The sequence below is a fragment of the Patagioenas fasciata genome, chromosome 7, assembly GCF_037038585.1.
Source record: "Patagioenas fasciata isolate bPatFas1 chromosome 7, bPatFas1.hap1, whole genome shotgun sequence".
Taxonomy (NCBI): domain Eukaryota; kingdom Metazoa; phylum Chordata; class Aves; order Columbiformes; family Columbidae; genus Patagioenas; species Patagioenas fasciata.
Genome location: NC_092526.1, coordinates 31,978,329 through 31,999,551, shown reverse-complemented (window position 1 = coordinate 31,999,551; position 21,223 = coordinate 31,978,329). Strand labels below are relative to the sequence as shown.

Here is a 21,223-nt window from a genome sequence, read left to right as displayed (position 1 = left end):
GTTTGGCTACACAAATAATATATGATGCAGAAATAAAACTGTGCCATGAATAAGTGACCTTATTATAGAGCAACAGTATGTATCTCACCACTCTCCAATGGGTTTCTTTTATGGCTTGAAATGAGGATTTAATTTGGATTTAATGTTGGTTTAAATTAATTATCTATTATTAAAAATACATTTGTAGAGCTTTAGAAATATGTAAGATACAAAGTTGTTTAAACCTCAGTGAATGGTTTCTTAATAATACATTAATATTTAACATATAATAAATCAGAACTAAAGCTCGCAGTCTTACTTCCAATCTACCTGCGTAATGCAGGATTTGTCACTCTTTCATATTTAGACAATTTACATGACAAACATATTTGAGTTCAGAGCCCAACCAAGACTTAATTGTCTGCATTTTGGCTTACTTGCCGTGACCTGTCAGGTGATAAAGGAGCTGCAATTCTTGCATTTAAATGGGAAGCTCTTCGTTGGGATTCTTTAGAACAGTACATTGGTAGTGGTGGGCTTGGTTTGTAAGCGCATATACGGTCATGTCTGCTTAATTAAATCTCTTCAGATCAAAGTTAGTATCTTAAGCCATGCAGTCTGCTGCAGTTGGGGACTGCATTTGCGTTTGGGATAGATTTATTCCTTTCTGGTATTCATAAAGTAATCTTGCAAGAATTTCGCCCATGCATACTTTTCCTTTGCCTATTTAAAACCAGTTAAATATTTGCTGGAATGATCAAGTGTAGAACACTTGATGCAGATGACAATTTGTACTTGAAGTCTGCAAATGGCATTACCTTTTTTTGTTTTACGTGCAAAAGTATATGTTCTACTTCTCAAGCTAATTTGCAACAGTTTTTCCAGTATTAGATAAAATAAAACTCGTTAGTGATAATAATACGGTTCACAGTAAATCTTTTTCATTTGTTTTTGCGTAAATAGGAATACCAGCTTTGAACTTGATAAGACGTTTTCCAGTTTTACCAGTGTATAGCCTGCAAACACAATGGTAAACTAATAGAACAAGCTGTAGGTTTGAGGGAATTAACAAGCTTCTGTCCCTTGGTGCTACGTGTGGAAAGTTGTACTGCAGTAGTTACCAAATGTGGAAGCATTACCACAAATACCAGCAACTGTACAGGAATCAAGTACTAGTAAATCAAGCCATTAGATCAGATTACTATATCTTACTATAATGTTTTTCTTGTCATGCTGTAAACTGAAGTAGCAGAGTGGGAAAATAAATGAAGGGTTTCAAATAACTACATTCAAATTGTAGTGAGAAAGGGGGCCTAATATAATACTAATCTCATTTCCCATGCAATGTGCCCTCTTTGTTAGTTCAGCTTATTTTCGATCTCCTGTAAAACAGAGTTATTTTGTGTGTTTTCTACCTTGTTTTATAGGTACTGGATAGGGTTGAACAAGAATGTAGACCCTGTACTTTCAGAAACACTTAGTCATTTCCCAGGACTCTACATTAAAGAGATTTTAGAGAAGAGTCACCAGAAATAACTAAAGCTTTGTACATTGGGCCTGGTAGTGAGGACGTTTGAGAGCTCAAACTGCTAAAGCTTTTTTTTGGCTGAAGGTCAAAGTATAGAGCCTGATTACTATCCAAAAGTACAAAGGTAAGGAGCAAAAGTTTGCTTAAAGATGCCGCTGGTCTAGCAGACTGAAAAGGAGAGTGGGATGTCTGTGAGATAATTTAGTGAATGAAATCTGAGGAAAGACACATTCAAAGCAGCAAAATGCCATCCTCTAATGAGGATTATTAATCCCTGGAATGATCTTTCCTGGTGGTGTTCTGTTCTCCAACACTAGACTGGAACTTTTTCTTGCAAGCACAATGATGTTGTGCCAAGCTTGTAGGCTGTGCTCCACAGATACTCAGGCCAGAGAATTTTACTGGTTCCTCCTGTCATTTTTTACAGTGTGTGACATAACACTTTCATGTCTGAGATTATAGTTTCCAGCTATGATCAGCTTTTGGCTCATTTTCTAAATTTAGGACCCAGAGTTCATCCTCTGAACTTTGATTCCTGCTACTGACTTGGACACAAACAAGCAAACCTAGCTGCTGAATATTGGGCTTTGATTCCTGTCAGCTTTGGTGAGGCACAGAGTGAGAGTTCCAAGTGACTTTACACAAGGTTCCTGTTATGCTGACACATCTTTGTTCATTATCAGTTAGGTCAGTTAAAATTCTGAGTTTTCAGACTGTCCTTTGCTAGAATAGAGGAGAAACTCATTCAAATCTTAACCTGTTTGACTGAAGTCTCTTGCTTCGTGCCTGTATTCACTTAAATGAGACATTCATTTTGAATAAATGTAGTAGCATTTTTGTGTGTTAGTGGTTTGGCATTTGTATTTGATATTGTACAACTGAAGGCAAATTGTTTCCCGTGACTTAGTTTCACCACTAATGACACAAATTCAAAGGTTTAATTTGTCCATCTCTATCAGGTTTTCTAAGCCTTAGATACTAGTGAGGTACTTAAGTATCTTATATTGTTCTGCAGGGCAGACTATTTTTTATTATTATTTCTTTTTTAGTCCTCTCCCTCTTCTTATTTTTCCTCCCTTCCTTTCCTGGAAGATGCTTTGATGAAGCTGTACATTTGGTACTACGAAGTTTTAGAAAGCGTGGCCTCTTGATATTGGTTTTATTTGTATGTAACCTTGGAAAGTGAAGTTTTCTTTAGAGATGACAGTCCCTTTGTCAAAAAACTTCACACTTTTGTTCAATCTGATGTAAATTTTTAATGACACTATCTTCACACACTGGTGAAAAATCTCTTTTGAGGACATATTGGCTGTTTAATCAATAAACAATAATGCTGCTAATAATTTCTGTAGTTATCTGAGATTAGGCAAATGATTGAACAGCAAGGAAAGGTTATAGAATAATGTGTAAAATGTGCTGGCTAGTTCTGACTGAGCTTCTTATTGGCAGAGAGTTGTGAGGAGCTTACTGTGGTTTTGCCTGTGCTGGTACACCTCTCAGCAGGGCTGGTAATCCCTCATCCTGAACAGTTGTGGCATTTATGCAGAAATTTGAGAACAAATTCAACCTTGTCATCAGGACGAAAACCAAACTTTGGTTAAACATGGTCCAGTCATGATGTAATCCCTGATTTGTAAATTATATTAAGTTTTCCTTGTAGTACCTGCAGAAAAATTATCTGAAATGCAATCAGCCTTTTAATTAGCAGGATGACCATGAGCCAGCACTGTGCCCTTGTGTCCAAGAAGGCCAATGGCATCCTGGGGTGTATTAGAAGGGGGGTGGTTAGTAGGTCGAGAGAGGTCTTCCTTCCCTGCTACTCTGCTCTGGTGAGACCACATCTGGAATATTGTGTCCAGTTCCGAACCCCTCAGTTCCAGAAGGACAGGGAACTGCTGGAGAGAGTCCAGCATAGGGCAACGAAGATGATTAAGGGAGTGGAACATCTCCCCTGTGAGGAAAGGCTAAGGGAGCTGGGTCTCTTTAGCTGGGAGAAGAGGAAACTGAGGGGTGACCTCATTAATATTTACAAATATGTAAAGGGTGAGTGTCACGAGGAAGGAACCAGGCTCTTCTCGGTGACAACCAATGGTAGGACAAGGTGTAATGGGTACAAACTGGAACACAAGAGGTTCCACTTAAATTTGAGAAGAAACTTCTCAGTGAGGGTAACAGACACTGGAACAGGCTGCCCAGGGGGGTTGTAGAGTCTCCTACTCTGCAGACATTCAAAACCCGCCTGGACACCTTCCTGTGTAACCTCATCTGGGTGTTCCTGCTCTGGCAGGGCGATTGGACTACATGGTCTTTTGAGGTCCCTTACAATCCCTAACGTTCTGTGATTCCGTGATTATTGCAAACTCATCAAATAATTTGTCTTAGGCTGCCAATACTTTGCTTGTGGCATAGTCTGTCCATTAGAAACACAGACCATCAAAGCAATACACCATGTTACTTGCCTCTTAAAATGCTCTCTTGGATTGTCATTATATGTTCTTATTTTACTTGCTTTTCCATTTTAAATCATAGCTGTCTACTTGTAGTAAACCTCGTGATGTTTAGATACGTCACTGAAATTAAGTAGCACAGATATTTCTTAGAAAGCAGAGAAGCTGTAAAGCACCATAACCTGAATGGAAAGAAGAGGTGACAGTGGAAAAGTAGAAGCAAACAAAAGGATGAGGAATGTGTGTTTAATTATTTGTTATCATTTGTTTTGCTCCAGTTAATGCTATTAGGGTTCAACCAAGTTAGAACCCATGGGCTTGATGTCAGTGTGGCTGAGTATAGTCTTACAGGTCATGCTGAAGAAATGGTAGCGATCCCTAGTTTTGGCAATATAGAATGTTAATCTTCAGATTAATCTGGAAGTGATGAGAGTTGGACTCAGTGATCCTTGCGGGTCTTTTCCAACTCAGGATATTCTGTAATTCTATGATGCTGGGAACAATGACGATGATACATGGATCCTGTAGGTTGGCTGGCTAGAAGCAGAGTCAGTGATGACTTTGTAGACTGGAGGGAGGAGGGCTAATACTAGTTGTGCAAGTCACCAATGTGGCAGTAGCCAAACTGGTCACTTCTATGTTCCTACTAGGCTTTAATCAACCATTGGGAAGTTTTCAGTTCATTTCAGTGGGCTCTGTATTGGCAGGCATTGCTTTGTTTGATTGAATAACCTTCCTTAAAGAAAATGTATAAATTTCAGGAGTAAATTACCTCTTTCCCTACCACTCATGGTCTCATGTAGGGGGGAAGGAGGGGAAGTAAAAAGGATTCCTGCATTAAAAGTGGACAACTAGTTGTTAATATGCATAGTCTCAATCACAGTAAGGATAATAGACAAAGAACAGATTGAAGAGATAATATTCTGGCTTTAAATAGTCCCATCTCCTGTAGATATGTTTTTCTCTCCCTCGTGGTAGCGATGTCCTCTGCATGTAAATGACTTGGATGCAGGCTAAATTCAGTGTCTCACCACTTCAGCTGTGCATGAACGCGCGCGCTCTCTGATTTCCTAACCAACCAGTGGTTCAGATTCCAAATTCCAAACATTGGGATGCTTGAGTCATCTTTTAATCAACAGATTTTTAAAGTAAGAGAGCTCCTTTCCTTTCCAGGAACATTCCAGTGGGAAAAAGGCAGTTACTAAGAAAGCAAGCCAAAACCTATAGCTGTAGCAGTTATGTTTGTGTGTATTCTCTCTAGCTAGTTTCATCAACCTTTTTGTGCTCTTCTCACTTAAACAGTTCGAATACATATATCTTGAAGTGGAATTGAGGGGCAATTCCTCTCTCTTTATGATAGAGATAGGAAAATGAAGATGTCTGAGTCATCTCTAACCTTATTTTCTTGAGCCCTAATGAGCTTCAGAAGCTGTGAGCCCTAAAAGGCATAAAAGGTCAGCAGGATCTGCTGTCTGCCGGTCAAGCTGGTACTTAGGTTTGGGGGTTTGATGGTGGGGGAAGAGGAAGGGGCTTGTGGCTAAAAGAAGGAGGAGATATGTTTAAACTGGATCACCATTTTCCTAGATGCTTGGCCTGATATGTTCTGGGATTTGAGCAGCTATTGGAAGAGGACTATTTTTAACATTTGGAAGATTCATAGTTAAGTTAGTATCTGCAATCAATTCTGGAATGTTCTATCATACTGAAATTTAGGAGAAGGAAGAGCTGTTTTACTAAATTATGATTTGCCTTTATTTGGGCTATATTGTACTGCAAAATAATCACAATAAAACAGCTGTTGTAGAGTCTAGGTTACTCTGAGCAGTCCCCTCACCATGGACACAAGCTGTTTTTCTAATCAAGTCACATCTGTGACTATCAAGATGATAGGAAGTTACTGTGTACATAGAGAGACACACACACACAAAATCATCAGTACAGCTGAGAACAGAAGATGAAGATAATATTCACAAAGACTGGTTTCCCTTGGGTTGCTTTCCAGCCAGGGAAGCGGAATAGATTCCTTTGGGTGGCTGTGGTTACAGAAGAGTTGAAGATGGGTGGGTGTGGAGCTTCTACTTCTAAGTTTAACTTCTTTGGGTTTTTTTCTGAATGGTTTCTGGGGAAATGCTGGCAGTGGGATTACAACTAGAATTAAGAGGAGTTGCAAGATGCATCAGAGTTTCTCTCTGCTCCATTTGGTAATATAAGAACTACTGGGAGATGACTGATAAATTACAGACATAAAAGAATTTTTGGGCATATTATCATATAGGAGATGATCCTGTATAAGCCTTGAGTCAGAAGGAGGAACTCGATTTTATGTGAGTTTTTCCGCATAATCATATAGGATTTTCTAATGATTGATGTAATTTGTGTAGGGTGTTTAGACAGAATGCTATCCTTATAAAATAATAGTGATAAATCCAAAAGTAGCATCAGGCATACTTAGAAATAAATTCCTTATACCCAGCTCTTTATCTACCTTGGATTTTCCTTGATATTTATGAGCACTGGCTGCATTTATTCCCTGCTATGCTCTACAAAGATAAATTCCGCATATTTAGAACTCAAATGAGGAGTAGCTAAAATATATGCTGAAGTTAACAGCATCATGGCCAGTACTAGTATTCTAATAAATGTCTCAAATGCTATATTTATGTATACATTTATACCAGTGTGGAATGAAGTGTTACTACGTTGAAGCATTAATATTTTGATTTAGACTTGGAAGGAAAAAATTTTAATAATGTGTGTGTGTGTATATATAGATATAGTATGAATGTATGGAATACATGCCCGATATATGGGTGCGTATTTCCAAACACAATCTTATACAAATTCTCCATGCGCTCTAATCTCAACGTAGGTCCAGAAGATACGTCAATACTGCCACTTGTTAAAAAAATCTCAGCTGAAACCCACGTAAGCTCTACATTTATCACAAAACAAATGATTGGATATGAAAAGAAACTTGAAGACTGGGAACACAGTGTGACAGTTCTGTTCTCATCAGTTTATCATGTCCCATTTTGTTTTGACGCTGTGTTTGTGAGGTTTCTTTTTTCTTTGTTGTTTGGTTGGTTGGTTTGTTTTGTCCCCTCTGCCAGTGTCTAGTGCTGAACCTTAATCTGAGTGCTTGCTCGTGTGAAGAGACCTGTTCACCCTGGTGGGATGGCTCATGGGAGTGTAGATGCAGAGCTGGACCAGAAGCGGTCTGACACAAGTTAGAGCTCTCTTTAATTTAGAGTCTGTTCTAACAAGGAGAAACGTGAAGTCACAAAGACTTCAGGAGGAGGGAATCTGGCACAGAATATGAGACTTGGTCCCCAAATACAATCTTTGAAGGTTCCCTGCTGTGAAATACTCCTGGAGCTTGTGAAGGCAAACACTTGCTGCCCCATATGATTCTAAGATGGAACGGAAAGGAGTCCAGTATTCACAGGCACTTGGACAAAAAAATCCACTCTGTGCTCCTTAAATCTTACGAATGATTACTCTCAGGAAAGACTGATATTCAAAAAAACAATCAAAGAAGGCAGGTATAAAAAGAGAGTTCAATGCATTTTCAAAAGATGATTTGTGAAGTAAAGTAAAAATGAAGGATATGGCGTAGAGAAGCCTTCCTCCTCCAGCTCTTTAAAGGTAGGCAAACCACCTGTGCAGTCCTACTGGCAAATTTTTGCTTAGTTGTGTATGGTTTTGGAGAGCTTGTGTGTTCATTTGCTCAATTTCTGTGAACGCTTAACTGGAGCTTAAGTAATTTAGAAGCATTTTCCAGTGGAATGTGGAAAGTGTTTAAAAAAATGCAGAAAGAAGAGTACAGGATTCAAACAGGTTTCATCCTAATGGTTATTTTAAATACTCCTGAACATTCCTTCCCACTCTCTATTCTTTACAGTTTGATTTGTCACCCAACTGAAGTGATATTCCCTCTAGCTCCTGGACCAAATACTGGGTACCAAAACTTCTAGAGAGCAAACTATTGAATGTCTAATTCATCATGAACACAGGTCCCCAGAGATCAGATTTTTTTCCAAACTCTGAATCATACACCTGTCTACATAACTCTTTGTTAAACGTAAAGAAAAAACCAGCATTCATTAGGCTGAATCAAGCTGCCACCTGAAGTGTTAATAAATTCCTATTAATACTGGCTGCAGTATTCACTCATCTGTACAGTCACTGGTGCAGCAAAGCTGAGGGCAGGTTTAAATAATTTCTGAGCCATTTAGGCTCAATTTCAGCCTTCTGCTTGAGAAGATGTACAGGAGGCAGGGTGAAGGTAACTGGCCCGTCGTTGTCTGCTAAAACATATAATAGAAAACAAAATATAGCAATTAAGCAAATGTTACAAAAATCTGCCCTGAACACCTGTTGCAGAGTGGAGAAGGAATGTTCCTGCTCCGTTTCAATAGCCACTTTTATACTACAATTTGTATTCTCTATATGCCACAGCTCCCATTGAGTGTTTTGGCTACCTACTGATATAATATGGGCACTACTTTGTATTTCTCCAGCTTCTCAAGTGGTGTGATGTGCTCTGCCTCAGACTGTGCTGCTCTCTGGTACCTTTGAATTTGACTGTTAATGGATAAAAAGCAGTGCCACCACACAAAGTAGTCTGTCAGCATATAATGTCAAACAGGAAAACACACCGTTTGAGAAAACCATGTTTTCTTATTTGTAATTTCACGTACACAGACATAATCGTAGAGCCAGTTGACTGCAACTGATTGCAGGGAAGCAGGCTGGGTTTATTGCTTCTAATAGGAATGCTTTATGCAGAGAGAAACTCTTTGAGCTAATGTTGATGGTTTTAGTTTCAGAGCAGTCCATCAGCGCCCATGGTCATTACAGGTCTAGTTTTCTTTATTTTCAAGCAAAGTTTTCTTCCAAAGAAAATGCGAAATATGACAAGTGTATAAAGAGGATTGTTCTTTTACTTGATGAACTGGCTTCACCTGTGAGTCCAATCTAGGGGATTTAACTGGCTTTCTGTCACAGATAAATCAATCTGCATTATATGGGGCCTGACTTGGCATATTTTACAAGGAACGTTAATCTGCTTACTTAAAGCACAAACCTTAAAACAAAGTCACTGTGCAAGTTCTTAACAATAGCATTCAATTTTTTATGTTGTGGCAGAAGAGAAGAATCTCAGACTAAAAATACCAGGGGTGCAAGAGATGTCAGATGGGTTTTAAAGGGAGAGAAGCCCATGAAAAGCCTCCATATTGGTGCTGTAATCCCAGAGATTTCAGTGTTTATTCCCAATCAACTGTATTAACAGGGAGTTAAAATTGAGAATTCTTTCTAATTTATGGTGAAAACATTACAGAAATGTGGTTGTTGTCCTAAACTATGCAGTTCAGATTTAAAACTAGATTTAAAGAAATCCATTATCGGTGCTTAATAACAATAAAGATGTCATAAATATATAATCAATATGTATTAATGTCTAGAATGCTAAGTTATATTCATTTTCAGAGCTGTATTAAATATTCGTTTATTTTGCTGAGTGAAATGCAAAATCCTACCTATAAAAAAAATGAAGCATGAGTAGGACACTTTTACAATTTAAAGAATGCACATAATATAGATATTTGCATCTTGTTGGTGTTTTGTTTTCAATAAACGCCCTCATCATCAAAATATGTGCAAACCATGAGTAAATTATGTTGCTATGTTAAACATTTTGATGTATCCTAATAGCACAGTTGCTCTCAAGAACATATTTTGGTTAGTGGTACACTGGAGTAGGAAAGGGTGTGTGTGCGCTGTCCAGTAGAGACCCCAGGTCTTTGTTCTGCATGTTCTCATTTTGCAAAGCCAGTGCAAAAACTTTGATCTTACAGACAACTTGATTATAGTGGTCTAGAAATGTCTTTAAATCCTTGCTTGAGAAAGGCTTCCACATAGGAACCAGTGTGGGTAAGGGACGGTTTTGGCTGTAGATCCCTGTTTGTCAGCTTTACCTTTGTTCAAAATGAAAACTGTGTTTGAGGTTAAACTGCTGAATAGACCTAAATACAGACTGCAACGTTGTGAACACTTCCTATGTTGGAAAGTTGTGGCTAGAACTACCTGCCACCAGAGTTTAACTGCAGCTAGGTGACAGAACAATGGAAAGCAGTTTGCCCTTATCTGGATTAAATGTGGAATTGGTAGTAATCATGAGATCAGCTGTGAACTAAAATTTGTGTTTGTGCATGAAAAAACCTCCTAATCTGTACACAAATGGTGACATTTTTCAGTGTTCAAACATGCCCAGATTAGGTGGGGAAAGGGAGCCTTTTTCTTGAAAGAGAAAAACATAGAGCAAAGCGCGTCTTAGTGTGAATAATATAAGATTAATTCTTCCCAGCCCAGGGGAGCACTGTTTGGTGAACACCAGGCACTCTGGAAGTTGTGGTTGTAGAGCTCTGCCAGGGGAGTGCCGCACAGCAGAGAGAAGCTGTTAAAACATACACAAATTTGCTTCCCAGTCTGGTTGTTTATCTTGTGTATTTTTAATACCAAGTTTATCATTCCAGAATTAGTAGAATCCATTAGACTTCTAAAAGTACAGCTTCAAAGGCGGCTGAACTCCCCACTGATGGAAAGGGTGAGGAATGCAGTATGAGTCATCCATCAGGAAAAAACAATGCCTTGATAATGAGAACTTACAAGAAGTGACCACTTAGCAAATACTCAAAGTTATAAGGAATCCTGTTTGGATATATAGGTGAAACTCGAAGGTAGGGAAGGTTGAGGCAGGAACTTAAAGCCCTCTAACAGCTCAGCCTCAAAGCTCAGTTTATTTGCATATCATGTTAGGTGGATTAATGCCCAAGATAGAAAAAACAGGTGTTCTTTCTCAACTTTACTCCATGGACCACAATTCTATTTCCTTTCTCCCTTCTGCTGTGCTCTCCAGTCAAGAGTATGAGACCATGTACTCATCTAAATCAGTAATTAGGCTTTAATACCTGCTCTCAAATCACTGTGGGAATGGCAGATGTTTTGATGTTTTGGATGGATGGAACGATACGAGCCCCCCTGTTGCGCATCCTTGTCCATCTTGGAATACTAACTTTGAACTTTTTGTCTCCATTTTGGTGTGTGGGAGTGTATATTACATGATTTTAAATATGAAAACACAGTACACATTTTAAAAAATATATATATTATTCATTTCTCCTGAGGGAATACTAGAATCTTACTTTCAACTTTTAGCCACAGATACACAGTTTCCAGTTTAAAAGGCAGGATTTTTCACATGTTGTGATATTTTCCCTCCCACTGCCTCCCCTGCTGCCGCCTTTTCCAATCATTAATTGGGCGTCCTGTCCTCAGCTGAAGGGGGATAGCAAATTAATTATATAGGGTTGAATTATGATTCATATTTCTTGGAATGCTGAGTCTCTTTTGATAAGCATAAAAGTCCAGAAACAGCTAGCAGAGATTTTGTCCTTTTGGGTAGAGTTTCAGTATGTAAAGGAAAGCAGCAGAGTATCAGGAGTTTCCTGTTGGGGAGTTCATGGTGGAGCTGAGATGTGAGCTGGGATTGATTTTTGGCTGCCCATTATTTATGCTGGACAGGCAGGTCTGATGTGGAACTAGCTCTCTTTGCTTGACTTTAGCCTTCCTGAGCCCTAACAGAAATGGAGTCTCCATGTTTTTAAAAATGACTTTAATAAAATAGAGATTTTATAGTGAAATTTTTGTCTCTGCATCAACGTTGCTCCTATTAGCTTTCATGGAATTAGGTTTAAGCGTAGAGTAGTCTGAGGTGAGAAAGGTAGCAAATTGCATTCACAGAGATGGTTGTGGGACAGTAACACAGTGTAACATGGTTTAGTGGTGGGCTTGGCAGTGCTAGGTTATTGGTTGGACTTGATGATCTTAAAGGTCTTTTTTCAACCTAAACAATTCTATGGTTCTGTGGATTAAGCCCGTAATGCCACTAGAGATAAGGAGATATGTGTGCCCAGCTGTGTGTGAAGCTGAACTGTTGTTTAGGTGCACATCCAAGAAATGGATTTGATTTATAAAAAAAAACCAAAACGGTAGAAAGGTTTTATATCTTCAATGCGGCATCACTGATGAGTGCCACCTCACAGGGATCCATGTTAAACAGACTTAATGATGTAGAGGAAAGGTAAATAGCATGTTAATGAAATTCAGCAGGGTATTAAATATAAGACACTGCAAATGTGAAAATAGTAGAGAAATGATACATGATACTTGAAGATGCTAGTAAAGCAGATAAAAAAGCAAAGTCAGCCTAACAAAGATAAGTAAAAATAACCCAAATATGGTAGGTGGCACCCAGAAAAGTGGGCTTAGAAAATAATTTTTCTGTGTTTGGAAACAACAGTGAACTGCACTGATGATACCAGAAAGCACTGAAGGCAGTGATTTGTCATTTGGTATTGTAGCACATAAAACATGTAATTGTTGACTTTGGGGCTTAGCTCAGTAGCAGAGCGAGGAGAAGCCGTATGGTACACAGTCACATCCGTTTAGGTCTCTGGTGTTTGTGTCTGTCATGACTTTCTTTTCAAGGATAGTGGACTTAATAGTGAAGGAAGCTGAGCACCATTTGAGTTCAAAATAAAACTTCTTTTGCATTACAGTTATTTGTTTAGCATTTAAATATGGTTTTTTACCTCACATATTATATTATTCCACTTACACTCCCTTTTTAAGCTTGCTTAACAGTGTGTTTAGGTGATACCTCCTTAAAATTCAGATATAATATGCAATTACATCATATTTCATATTAATGACTAAATGGTTGTATGGTGAAGTTTTTGAAAACTACTTAGTATTTTTCAGTTCATTACTAAACATGATAAGAACTTTCTTTTAAAGTCAATGAAAGTTGACGCAATGGACCATAAAGATTCATTTTGAACCCCTGTACTCTACAACAATAAAAGGGCTGCAAGGAATTTGTAACTTCATTTTATTTTCTTCACTAGTCATTATGTTTCCTGTGGAACCACTTCCTTATTATGGTCTACCATGCAGACATGGTTTGGACCATTTTTAGTGTTCACCGTACCATAAAACTCTAATTATTTATTTTGACAGCTGTTATGATAGTTATTTAGTAGGCACTTTAAAGCTGAGAGATTTCCTGCCTGTTTTGTCAGTTTGTAGTTTGGTGGTGTTTGTTAAAAATTACATGATTGTTCATATGGCATAAAAAACACCAATTCCTCTTCTGAAGAACCTTTGTAGTAGCTCCACAGAAGTCTTCTGATGTTCAGTGTTTATTGCAATTGCCTATTAAAGTTTCTTGCATCAGCATCATGGAAAGTGCATGCAAATAAAGAGGTGTGCGGTTTTGGGTGAATATGCCAGGTCCTTTAATCTGAGCTCTGCACTCAAAATCAGCAGAATAAGCAATGGGATTAGAAAGGGGACTGTGTCTAAAGGCCAAACTAGAGGAAGGAGGAGTGTCTCTGCCTGAGGAGTAGGTGGTGCTGGACCTGTATTTCCCGAGCATCATAACCCATTTCACAGCCAGCCAACATTCAGCTTCCTTTATCTTCAGGCTTATGGTTTCCACAGTGTTGTGTAGTGTCAATGTGGTTTTTTCCCTCAGCAAACGTGAAAGCGTTTCTTTGAAGACTGTGCTTTAATAACTAGATGTGGGAGTATGAGGACCGTTCAGAGATGCGCTTCAAAATGGTACTCAGTGGTAACATAGGCACACCTTAATATACCAAACCAGGTTAGATGGCACTACTTTCCACTGCTCAGCTTTATGGCAGGGCATAAAAAGAAGACTAAAGGGACAGATAAATCAATTTACTGTTTTTGTGGGACACTCCTTTACATTTTCAATAGGTGTGTGCTACCTCTTCATTAATAGGCCATAATGTATCTTCTGTCATCATTCAGACATAACTGAGGAAGGCTGTTAAAGCTTAGCAGTGATATTTCCACAATCTTGACAATAGTTAACCTATTTGCTGTAGTCACCAAGAAGTGGTTTTGGCACCATTTATACTCTGCAGCTGTCCTGTTGTCTCTTTCTACTTATCTTTTCAGATATTGTTGGGGGGATGTTAAACATCGTGCGTTTATGCTAGTAAGTTGGTGGTATTCTGTGAAAACGCCTAATTTAAGGTTTTGGTTTGGAGGTTGCTACCCACCCTTTAGACATGGAGCAGGGAGAGAGAAAGAAAACTGAGTCAGAGCACCTATCACTTTGACTTTTTCACCCGAGGGTGCTTGCTTCGCTCCAGTGACTGTGGATGTTCTCCAAATATGGGCATCTAAGTCAGGCTGACTCTCTGAGACTGTCTTTTTGTTTTGTACTTGTGTAGTATCTGCCATGATGCCAGCCTACTACTTCTTATTGCTATGGAAAAACAAGTTAGTAATTGTAGCTCATGCTGCTCAAGATCCTGGGAAGCTGAGGAGAGTTATAGGAGTAGTGGGGGACAACAGGTCTTGTGCAAAGGCTGAGTCTCACTTGGCATTGTTGACAGGAGCTGCTGGGCTCCAACACACCAGTCTTTTGGTCTGGGATTTGGCTGTGGTGAAAAGCCACAGAAAAACCAGGTGAGTGCAGCCATAAACACAACCAAAATGTTTGTGTGTAATAACAATGAACCAGGAGTTTCCGGAAGGTGTATGTGGTTCTAGTCATGAATTATGTTGTTCTTAGATACATATCCTCCACTTGAAGAAAGTGTTATGAGTATGATGCCTCAATTTTTGTCTGTGAAACACCATGTTTGAAGTTGCCTCTTGCTTCCTCCATAGTCAGTAAGGCACATCATATTGGTAGTTTGGGAATGTTTCATTAGTTTGTTTTCCTCTAAATGCACAGCCCATGAGTTAATCTAGATGTAGCCAATAAATAAACATAGTTAAACGTCTTGCAGGAAAACTGCAGATACCTGTATCCTCATTTTGCCATTGCAGATTTGCGTTTGCCATCAAAGTGCATGTTGTGTCTCCTTGTCCACACAACTCCTCACATGTGCATGGTGGTTTGGAAAAAAGTAGAATTGGTATATTGGTTAGAAACAGGAAAAGTCATACCATAAGTTAATGTGTTTTGCCTGACTTCCCATTAGGACTGACTTAAAAATTGTGATCGTGAGACAGTTAATAAGCTTTGCAAGCGATTGTGTTATATGTACCCAACCATTCTTTGGTGTCTCTCTCTCTACTTAAAAATAAAGTCTCTGATTCTGATTGCTAGAACTCCTCTGATTGCTGCGGGAGTTATTGGTGGCCTCTTCATCATTGTCATTGTGGGCCTGACGTTTGCTGTGTATGTTCGACGCAAAAGCATTAAAAAGAAGAGAGCATTGCGAAGATTCCTGGAGACTGAGGTGAGCGTGCTTGTCGCAGAATATTTGAAAATACATGCAGAACTATTCTGCTTTTCTGTTCAAGATGTTCAGGTCTTCATTTACCAGGGAGGTCTGCAGAAATCTTTTTGCTAACTTCTGCAGTACTGAACTGATGGAATGAAGTTATTTCAAGATGTTAGTTTTCTGTGCATATACAGATTCATGACTTTTGAAGACCAAAAAAGATCCATGTGATCACAAAGTCTTGTTCCACCAGATTTTTGAACTCCCATCCTGCTCTTAATTGAACTTCTATCCCAGTTCATCAGTACATTTAGCAGCTCTCATGCTTAAATGTTACAGGTTTTCATCCAGTGCACACTGAGGCCAACTTTTAAGACTGAAGTAAGTTCAGCAAGCTCTGATGCAAACTTGAGAATGTTTAAATGCACAGATTGTCGCTTACTGTTCTTCCCAGTGCCTGTATTGCCTTTGTGGTCCAGATTTTGTCCAAGTCTGTAATCATGATCATGATGTATTTTATTAAGCTAAGATACTTCTCAGAGCCTTACCAAATGAGGTTCATGGTTCTACTGGCAAAAAATATGTACTGGAGCTATAGGATGGTGTGCTGTGCCCACTTGGTCCTGCTCTTTGTAATGCCAGTGATAGAGGGGACAATCTAGGAAGTCTATTTAAACATAACATTAAATCTTTGTCAGCTACAGCAAAGGTGATTATTAGCATCTCCTCAGTCCTATCTTTGAGACACTTTGCAAGTGATGATAATTTTAAATTAGGGTTCCCGTTGTAAGATGATAAAGCTTGGAAATATTATTAGATAGGGATTCTTTGATATTGTTGTTTCTGTTCCAAGGGTCCTGCTCCCACCCATCTCCACTGTAGAACTTGGGAGCAAATGATATGTGCATCCCCCTTCTGTTCTGCCTGAGCATCTGTGTGCCTGGCTAGAGTTTCTGTTGCTTCTTAAATATTGTTAAGTTGTATAGAAAGCTTAACAATTCTCAGTGCCTTTAGATACGCAAATCTTGCCATTGTGTCAGCCTTTACTTAAGTGTGAATTATTTTAAGCAGGTAGTTTTCAATGGGTTTGAGAAGTATTGGCTTGTGAAGTCCAGCTCTTATTCTCCATTTGGTCAGAGAAAGAGGCTGTGGTTGACAGCAGTTCCTGGGGGACCAAGGTCTTCTACAGAATATGTGGTGAATCTTTTGTCTTGGCTTAGATACTGAAGGTTAAATCAGGAGCATCCTGAGGTAGACACACAAGTGGCTATAGCTTCAGCTTCAGTTCTAGTTGGAGGCTGTGACAGACCTATTCTTTCTGTAGGTCATCCTTGGTAAAACTCTACCAGCATTTATTTAGACACCCTGAATGCTTCTCCCTGACATACCTATGTTGGTGGGTTGTGGCACAGAAGCTGTTTTTACTCTTCACAAACTGAAAACACAGAGGTGTACTGCCAGGCTGTCTACCTGTCTTTTACACTAAATCTTTCTTTCACCATGTAAGCACTGGGTATCTAAAGTGGAAAGGAAAAAAGAGAAACCACTCTAAAAAAAGTACAGCTCGCAAATTATTTCTGTGATAACCTGGCCTGTTGCTGTTTGGTTTTGTTATGTTTTCATACTCTCATAACTTCCAGATACTGGTATTTTTCACCTGAACCAGAGTAGTCTGGTCAACTAACTGAGTAGTTCAAAGAGCCACAGAAGTCGTTCTCAATCTGCAGAGCTTCATGCACTTAGCCTTGTAAACAGACAACTTCGAAATACTGCTATGGTTTCAAACCAATTTGAGCAGGAGTAGCCCTGAATTATTTTCTTCATCCTGTAAAGGAACAGACTATTTTTCATTGTTTAGTGTATTGTCCTTTTCATGTATTTTTAATTTATTTTTGAAGAAGCATTGTTTTTTTCTGGCAGAGATGGTATAACGTTGAGATCTGAGAGCATTTTTAACTGAATGTGCCATTTTGGCTCATTTACAAAGTTTCTTGGGACATCTTGAGCAAATTGTTTAGTTGTGCCTTTTTTGCAGTAAATTAGTGGCTGTTCTAAATTAGTGATCTGCTATAAGATGTTTTCTCCTTAAAGCTGTCCTCTTGTGTGGTATAACAGAAGTTCATAAGATAGTCCATTCCCCAAAACAGAATAAGAATGTGATGAGCCATTAAGTCAGGGCTATTAAAAAGAAATATGGCCAAGTTAAAAGGCACTGAAATGGGCAAAAATAGAATGTGGTGCGCTGATAATAAATGCTGTATTTCTGTCATGCAGAAAATATTTATACTGCTTCCATTAGCAGAAGTCCTTGGGTGTGTTATTGTGACACCGATTCAATTTCCAGTTCGTAACTCCATCGTGCAATTCCTAGTGGAAATTATGACAGGTTGAGTGAGGATGTTCTTTATTAGATCTCTTGCTCATTTGCTTTTGAATGTGAGAAATTCCTCCACAGATTGACAGGTCAGTGGTCAATAGACCCCACCCCACCACTGTCTTACAGTTGTTTTCAGTGTAAACTTCTGATGGATCTTCACATTTTTAAATATTTAAGGCTCTTGGATTTTCCTTCATAGCTTGTGGAACCCTTGACTCCAAGTGGCACAGCACCCAACCAAGCACAACTTCGTATCCTGAAGGAAACTGAGCTGAAGAGAGTCAAGGTTCTTGGCTCTGGAGCCTTTGGAACTGTGTACAAGGTAAGAGTCTTCAATCTACAGGAACAAGTCCCCTCACTTAACTTTTGAAAGGTAAAGTTCTGCATTGCGACAAAGTGCCCCATACTATGGATGGGTTCATGAGCCCTCCATGTCTGGTAAAGTCATTGGATGGTGGAACTGTGCAGGAGGAGCACATCTTCATACTTGAACATTAACTTCAGTTTTAATCAGATGGGCAGATATTATTTCTTGGTAAAAAAAAGCAGTGTCAGCCACAAGCATCCTTGCACGCAGGAGGACTACACAAACTGGGCTGTCTTGATATTGAAATGCAATATCAAAATTTGTCATCTGTTCTTACACAACAGCTTTAGAGTACGATTTTGGAAAGCTAGATAAACCTTCATTTCACAAGTCTTGGAATAATAATAATATAATGTAAAACAATAGTCATTAACTAAACAGTAATACTTTTTATTTCTTCCATTTGAGAAGATAGATGAGTTATGTCAATGCACGCTTTGACAATGAGGATGCAAGGGCAGAACCCACAAGGCAAAACATACTTCATTTAAAGATTTTTTTCTTCTAAGGTCTGTTGGTCATGTCCAGTTCTCAAAGGCATGAAGTAGGGCTTAGTGAGCAAGTCAGACAAATTGCCCTACCCTTTGGGAGCAACACAAACCTGTCAAATGGAGGTGTCAGGTCAGAGCAGTGGAGGAGGACAGATACTGCATCTGTCTTCAGACTGGGGAGGACCTGGAGGAAATACAGACCAGGTCACTACAGCTACAAGGTCATGGGAATACATTTTTGAATAATCAGTTTGCATATACTTAGACAATGGTAAAGTGATAGAGATGGCTGCCATGAGGTTGCCAAGAACATAGCACTAGTCAAGAAGGATGGCAAAATAGCCCAAGGACACGCAGTTTGTTATTTTTAAATTTAAAATTTACCTTTTTGCCATCTCATCTTTTCATTCTCAGATAACAAGAAGTAGTTTTGTGGAGTCTTTATTATTTTATACCTTTGTGTATTCTCAGTTCTGAGGTTTGTAACTAACTGAACTGCATAATGTGACAAATACATGAAAAAGAACTGTAATTCTGAATGAAGTTTTTATGATTGTTGTTTTATGTATCTTTTTATTTATTTTTGGTAATCTTTCCTAGGGCATTTGGGTACCTGAAGGAGAAACTGTAAAGATTCCTGTGGCCATTAAGATCCTTAATGAGACCACTGGTCCGAAAGCCAATGTGGAGTTTATGGATGTAAGTAAGAGATGATCAGTGTCTTTGAGTCTTGAGGGGGGTTGTCTTTCTGTAGTCCACAGAGATTGTGAAGAGGAATTTCTGCCGGTTTTCTTTCCTTATATTTAAATAGTAGAAGGGAGCTTGTACACAGGACTGATCTTTTGCTCATGTTCAGCAAGGGCTACAATATCATGTCCCTAGAAAAACTCAGCAGTTGAGATTTTGTGAGTAGGCTATTTCCCACCTTCCCTTAGTCTTTGACAAGCTGCCTCAGTGTTAATGCATTTCTATAGCATTCACTATTGCAGCAATGTTCAAGCAAACAAAACCATCCAACCGAAAAACAAAAACCAAAGTTATACCTCAGCTGCAAGTAGGTCAGTGCCGCTTCTCTGAAGCTGTAGAACTGGGCAGATCTGCGTGAGGCAATGCTCTGCCCTGTTCAGTTTATTACATGTAGATTGTTCCAGAACTGTAAGTACCTGCACTAGCAAGGTAAGGTCAGGGCCGTAGTAATGAAGCGCCGTGCAAATATCTGAACCCGAAGATACCTGGAGTTCTTACAAGTGATCTTCCCATCAGTGGAAGTCTAAAACTGCTCTGTCTTGTGTGCCACATATTTTACCTTTCCATGGTAGAGAAGCTAGAGACAAGAGGAGGAGTTGCAGGGGAGCATTTTACCATGTATGCAAGTCTCCACTGGTGCAGAACTTGGGAACAGAAATTTAGCCTCAGCTCTCTCCTGCTTCAGTGTTCCTGAGAACTAAGCACTGGGAGTCTGGAAGCTGTCAGCTGCAGTAAAGCATAACAGGGAGGGGAAAGAAAATTCAAATATGCTGGATTTTAAAAGCCTTTTTGTTTTACTAATCTGAAATATTGTTAGTAAGAGGTCAAGATTATAATTTTCATGAATGTTTTATATTCACAGGGACTATGCGCTCTTTTTAGCTCTATATCAAGATCAAGCTTCATTGACACTGTGAATGTGTATGTCTTATTCAGTGACTTTTTTGACAAATCATATAAATTTGCACTTTTTGTAAATCCCTCTTGTGAACTTAAAAATTACATAGGACATAGTCTTGAAGATCTGTTCAGTGTATAGGCTTAATTTACTTAGCATTAATGAGACTATAAACCACAAGGAGAATGTACTCCTGTTGCATGGTCTGTTCTTCATCTAGAAATGAATAGAAATGTACACTTATGGATTTAGCTATTTCAGACGAATTATCATATGTCAGTTCTTAAGCAATTGAACAAAGGCTGCAGAGATGAACGGATTTCCTGTGCTTTTTACAGAGCACTGCACATTTATGTTGATGACATTCAGTAATCATTGTGCATGGAAAAAAAAGGCCTTTTCATTTTGGCCCTGTTGAAAAAGAATGAATTGCATTAAAGGGATAAAGAGTATTAGTATTAGAAGTTTGTTAAACGGACAAAGTAGTGGTCAAGAGTATTGTTGACAGTAGAGCCCCAGAAAAAGGAGAGCTGGTGTTCCGCACCCTTTTGAAGTGACTGCGCAGGGAGCGCAAGGGTGCTGAAAGGGATCTGTGCTTCATATCTGATGCCAGCGGTCGGTGATACAGATTTCAGCCTCAAGATAAGAGAATTATCACTGTATGAAAGTGGAACTGAGCAACTTGCACCAGTTGAGGATCTGACCCTTTATGTGATAGAGAAATAATAGTAATATCTCCTTCTTTGATATTGATTAACCTTGAAGCACTCTACAAAGAAAACATAAGGTCCTTTTTTAAAAGACAAAGTTACTCGTCTGAGGTTTCATAGCTCAGCTTGATCAGCTGACTTAATTCACTGGACCACATTCCCCTCCAGTGTATGCATCAGAACCTCTGATAAATGGCTCTGAAATAAGGAAGGATTTTTGGAAACTCCAGAGATTTTAACTATGTAAGGTACAGCCATACTAGGAAAGATTTCTCTTTAAAATAACAGTTTATCATGAGCCTCTGACCCAGTGCTAACAAGGTGAGACAAAAGTGGAGGTTATTTTTTG

General features: G+C 38.9%; 1 protein-coding gene across 6 annotated transcripts in view; it reads left to right on the top strand.

The window, feature by feature from the left end:
• Nucleotides 1-21,223, top strand: part of ERBB4 (erb-b2 receptor tyrosine kinase 4) — a 616,649-nt gene that overhangs the window by 477,478 nt on the left and 117,948 nt on the right. For all 6 annotated transcript variants that reach the window (XM_071811269.1, XM_071811273.1, XM_071811270.1 and 3 more), the window contains 3 exons: nt 15,167-15,299; nt 17,861-17,983; nt 19,120-19,218. In XM_071811269.1, the coding sequence (XP_071667370.1) occupies nt 15,167-15,299; nt 17,861-17,983; nt 19,120-19,218 (355 nt within the window). The remainder of the gene's footprint in view (nt 1-15,166; nt 15,300-17,860; nt 17,984-19,119; nt 19,219-21,223) is intronic.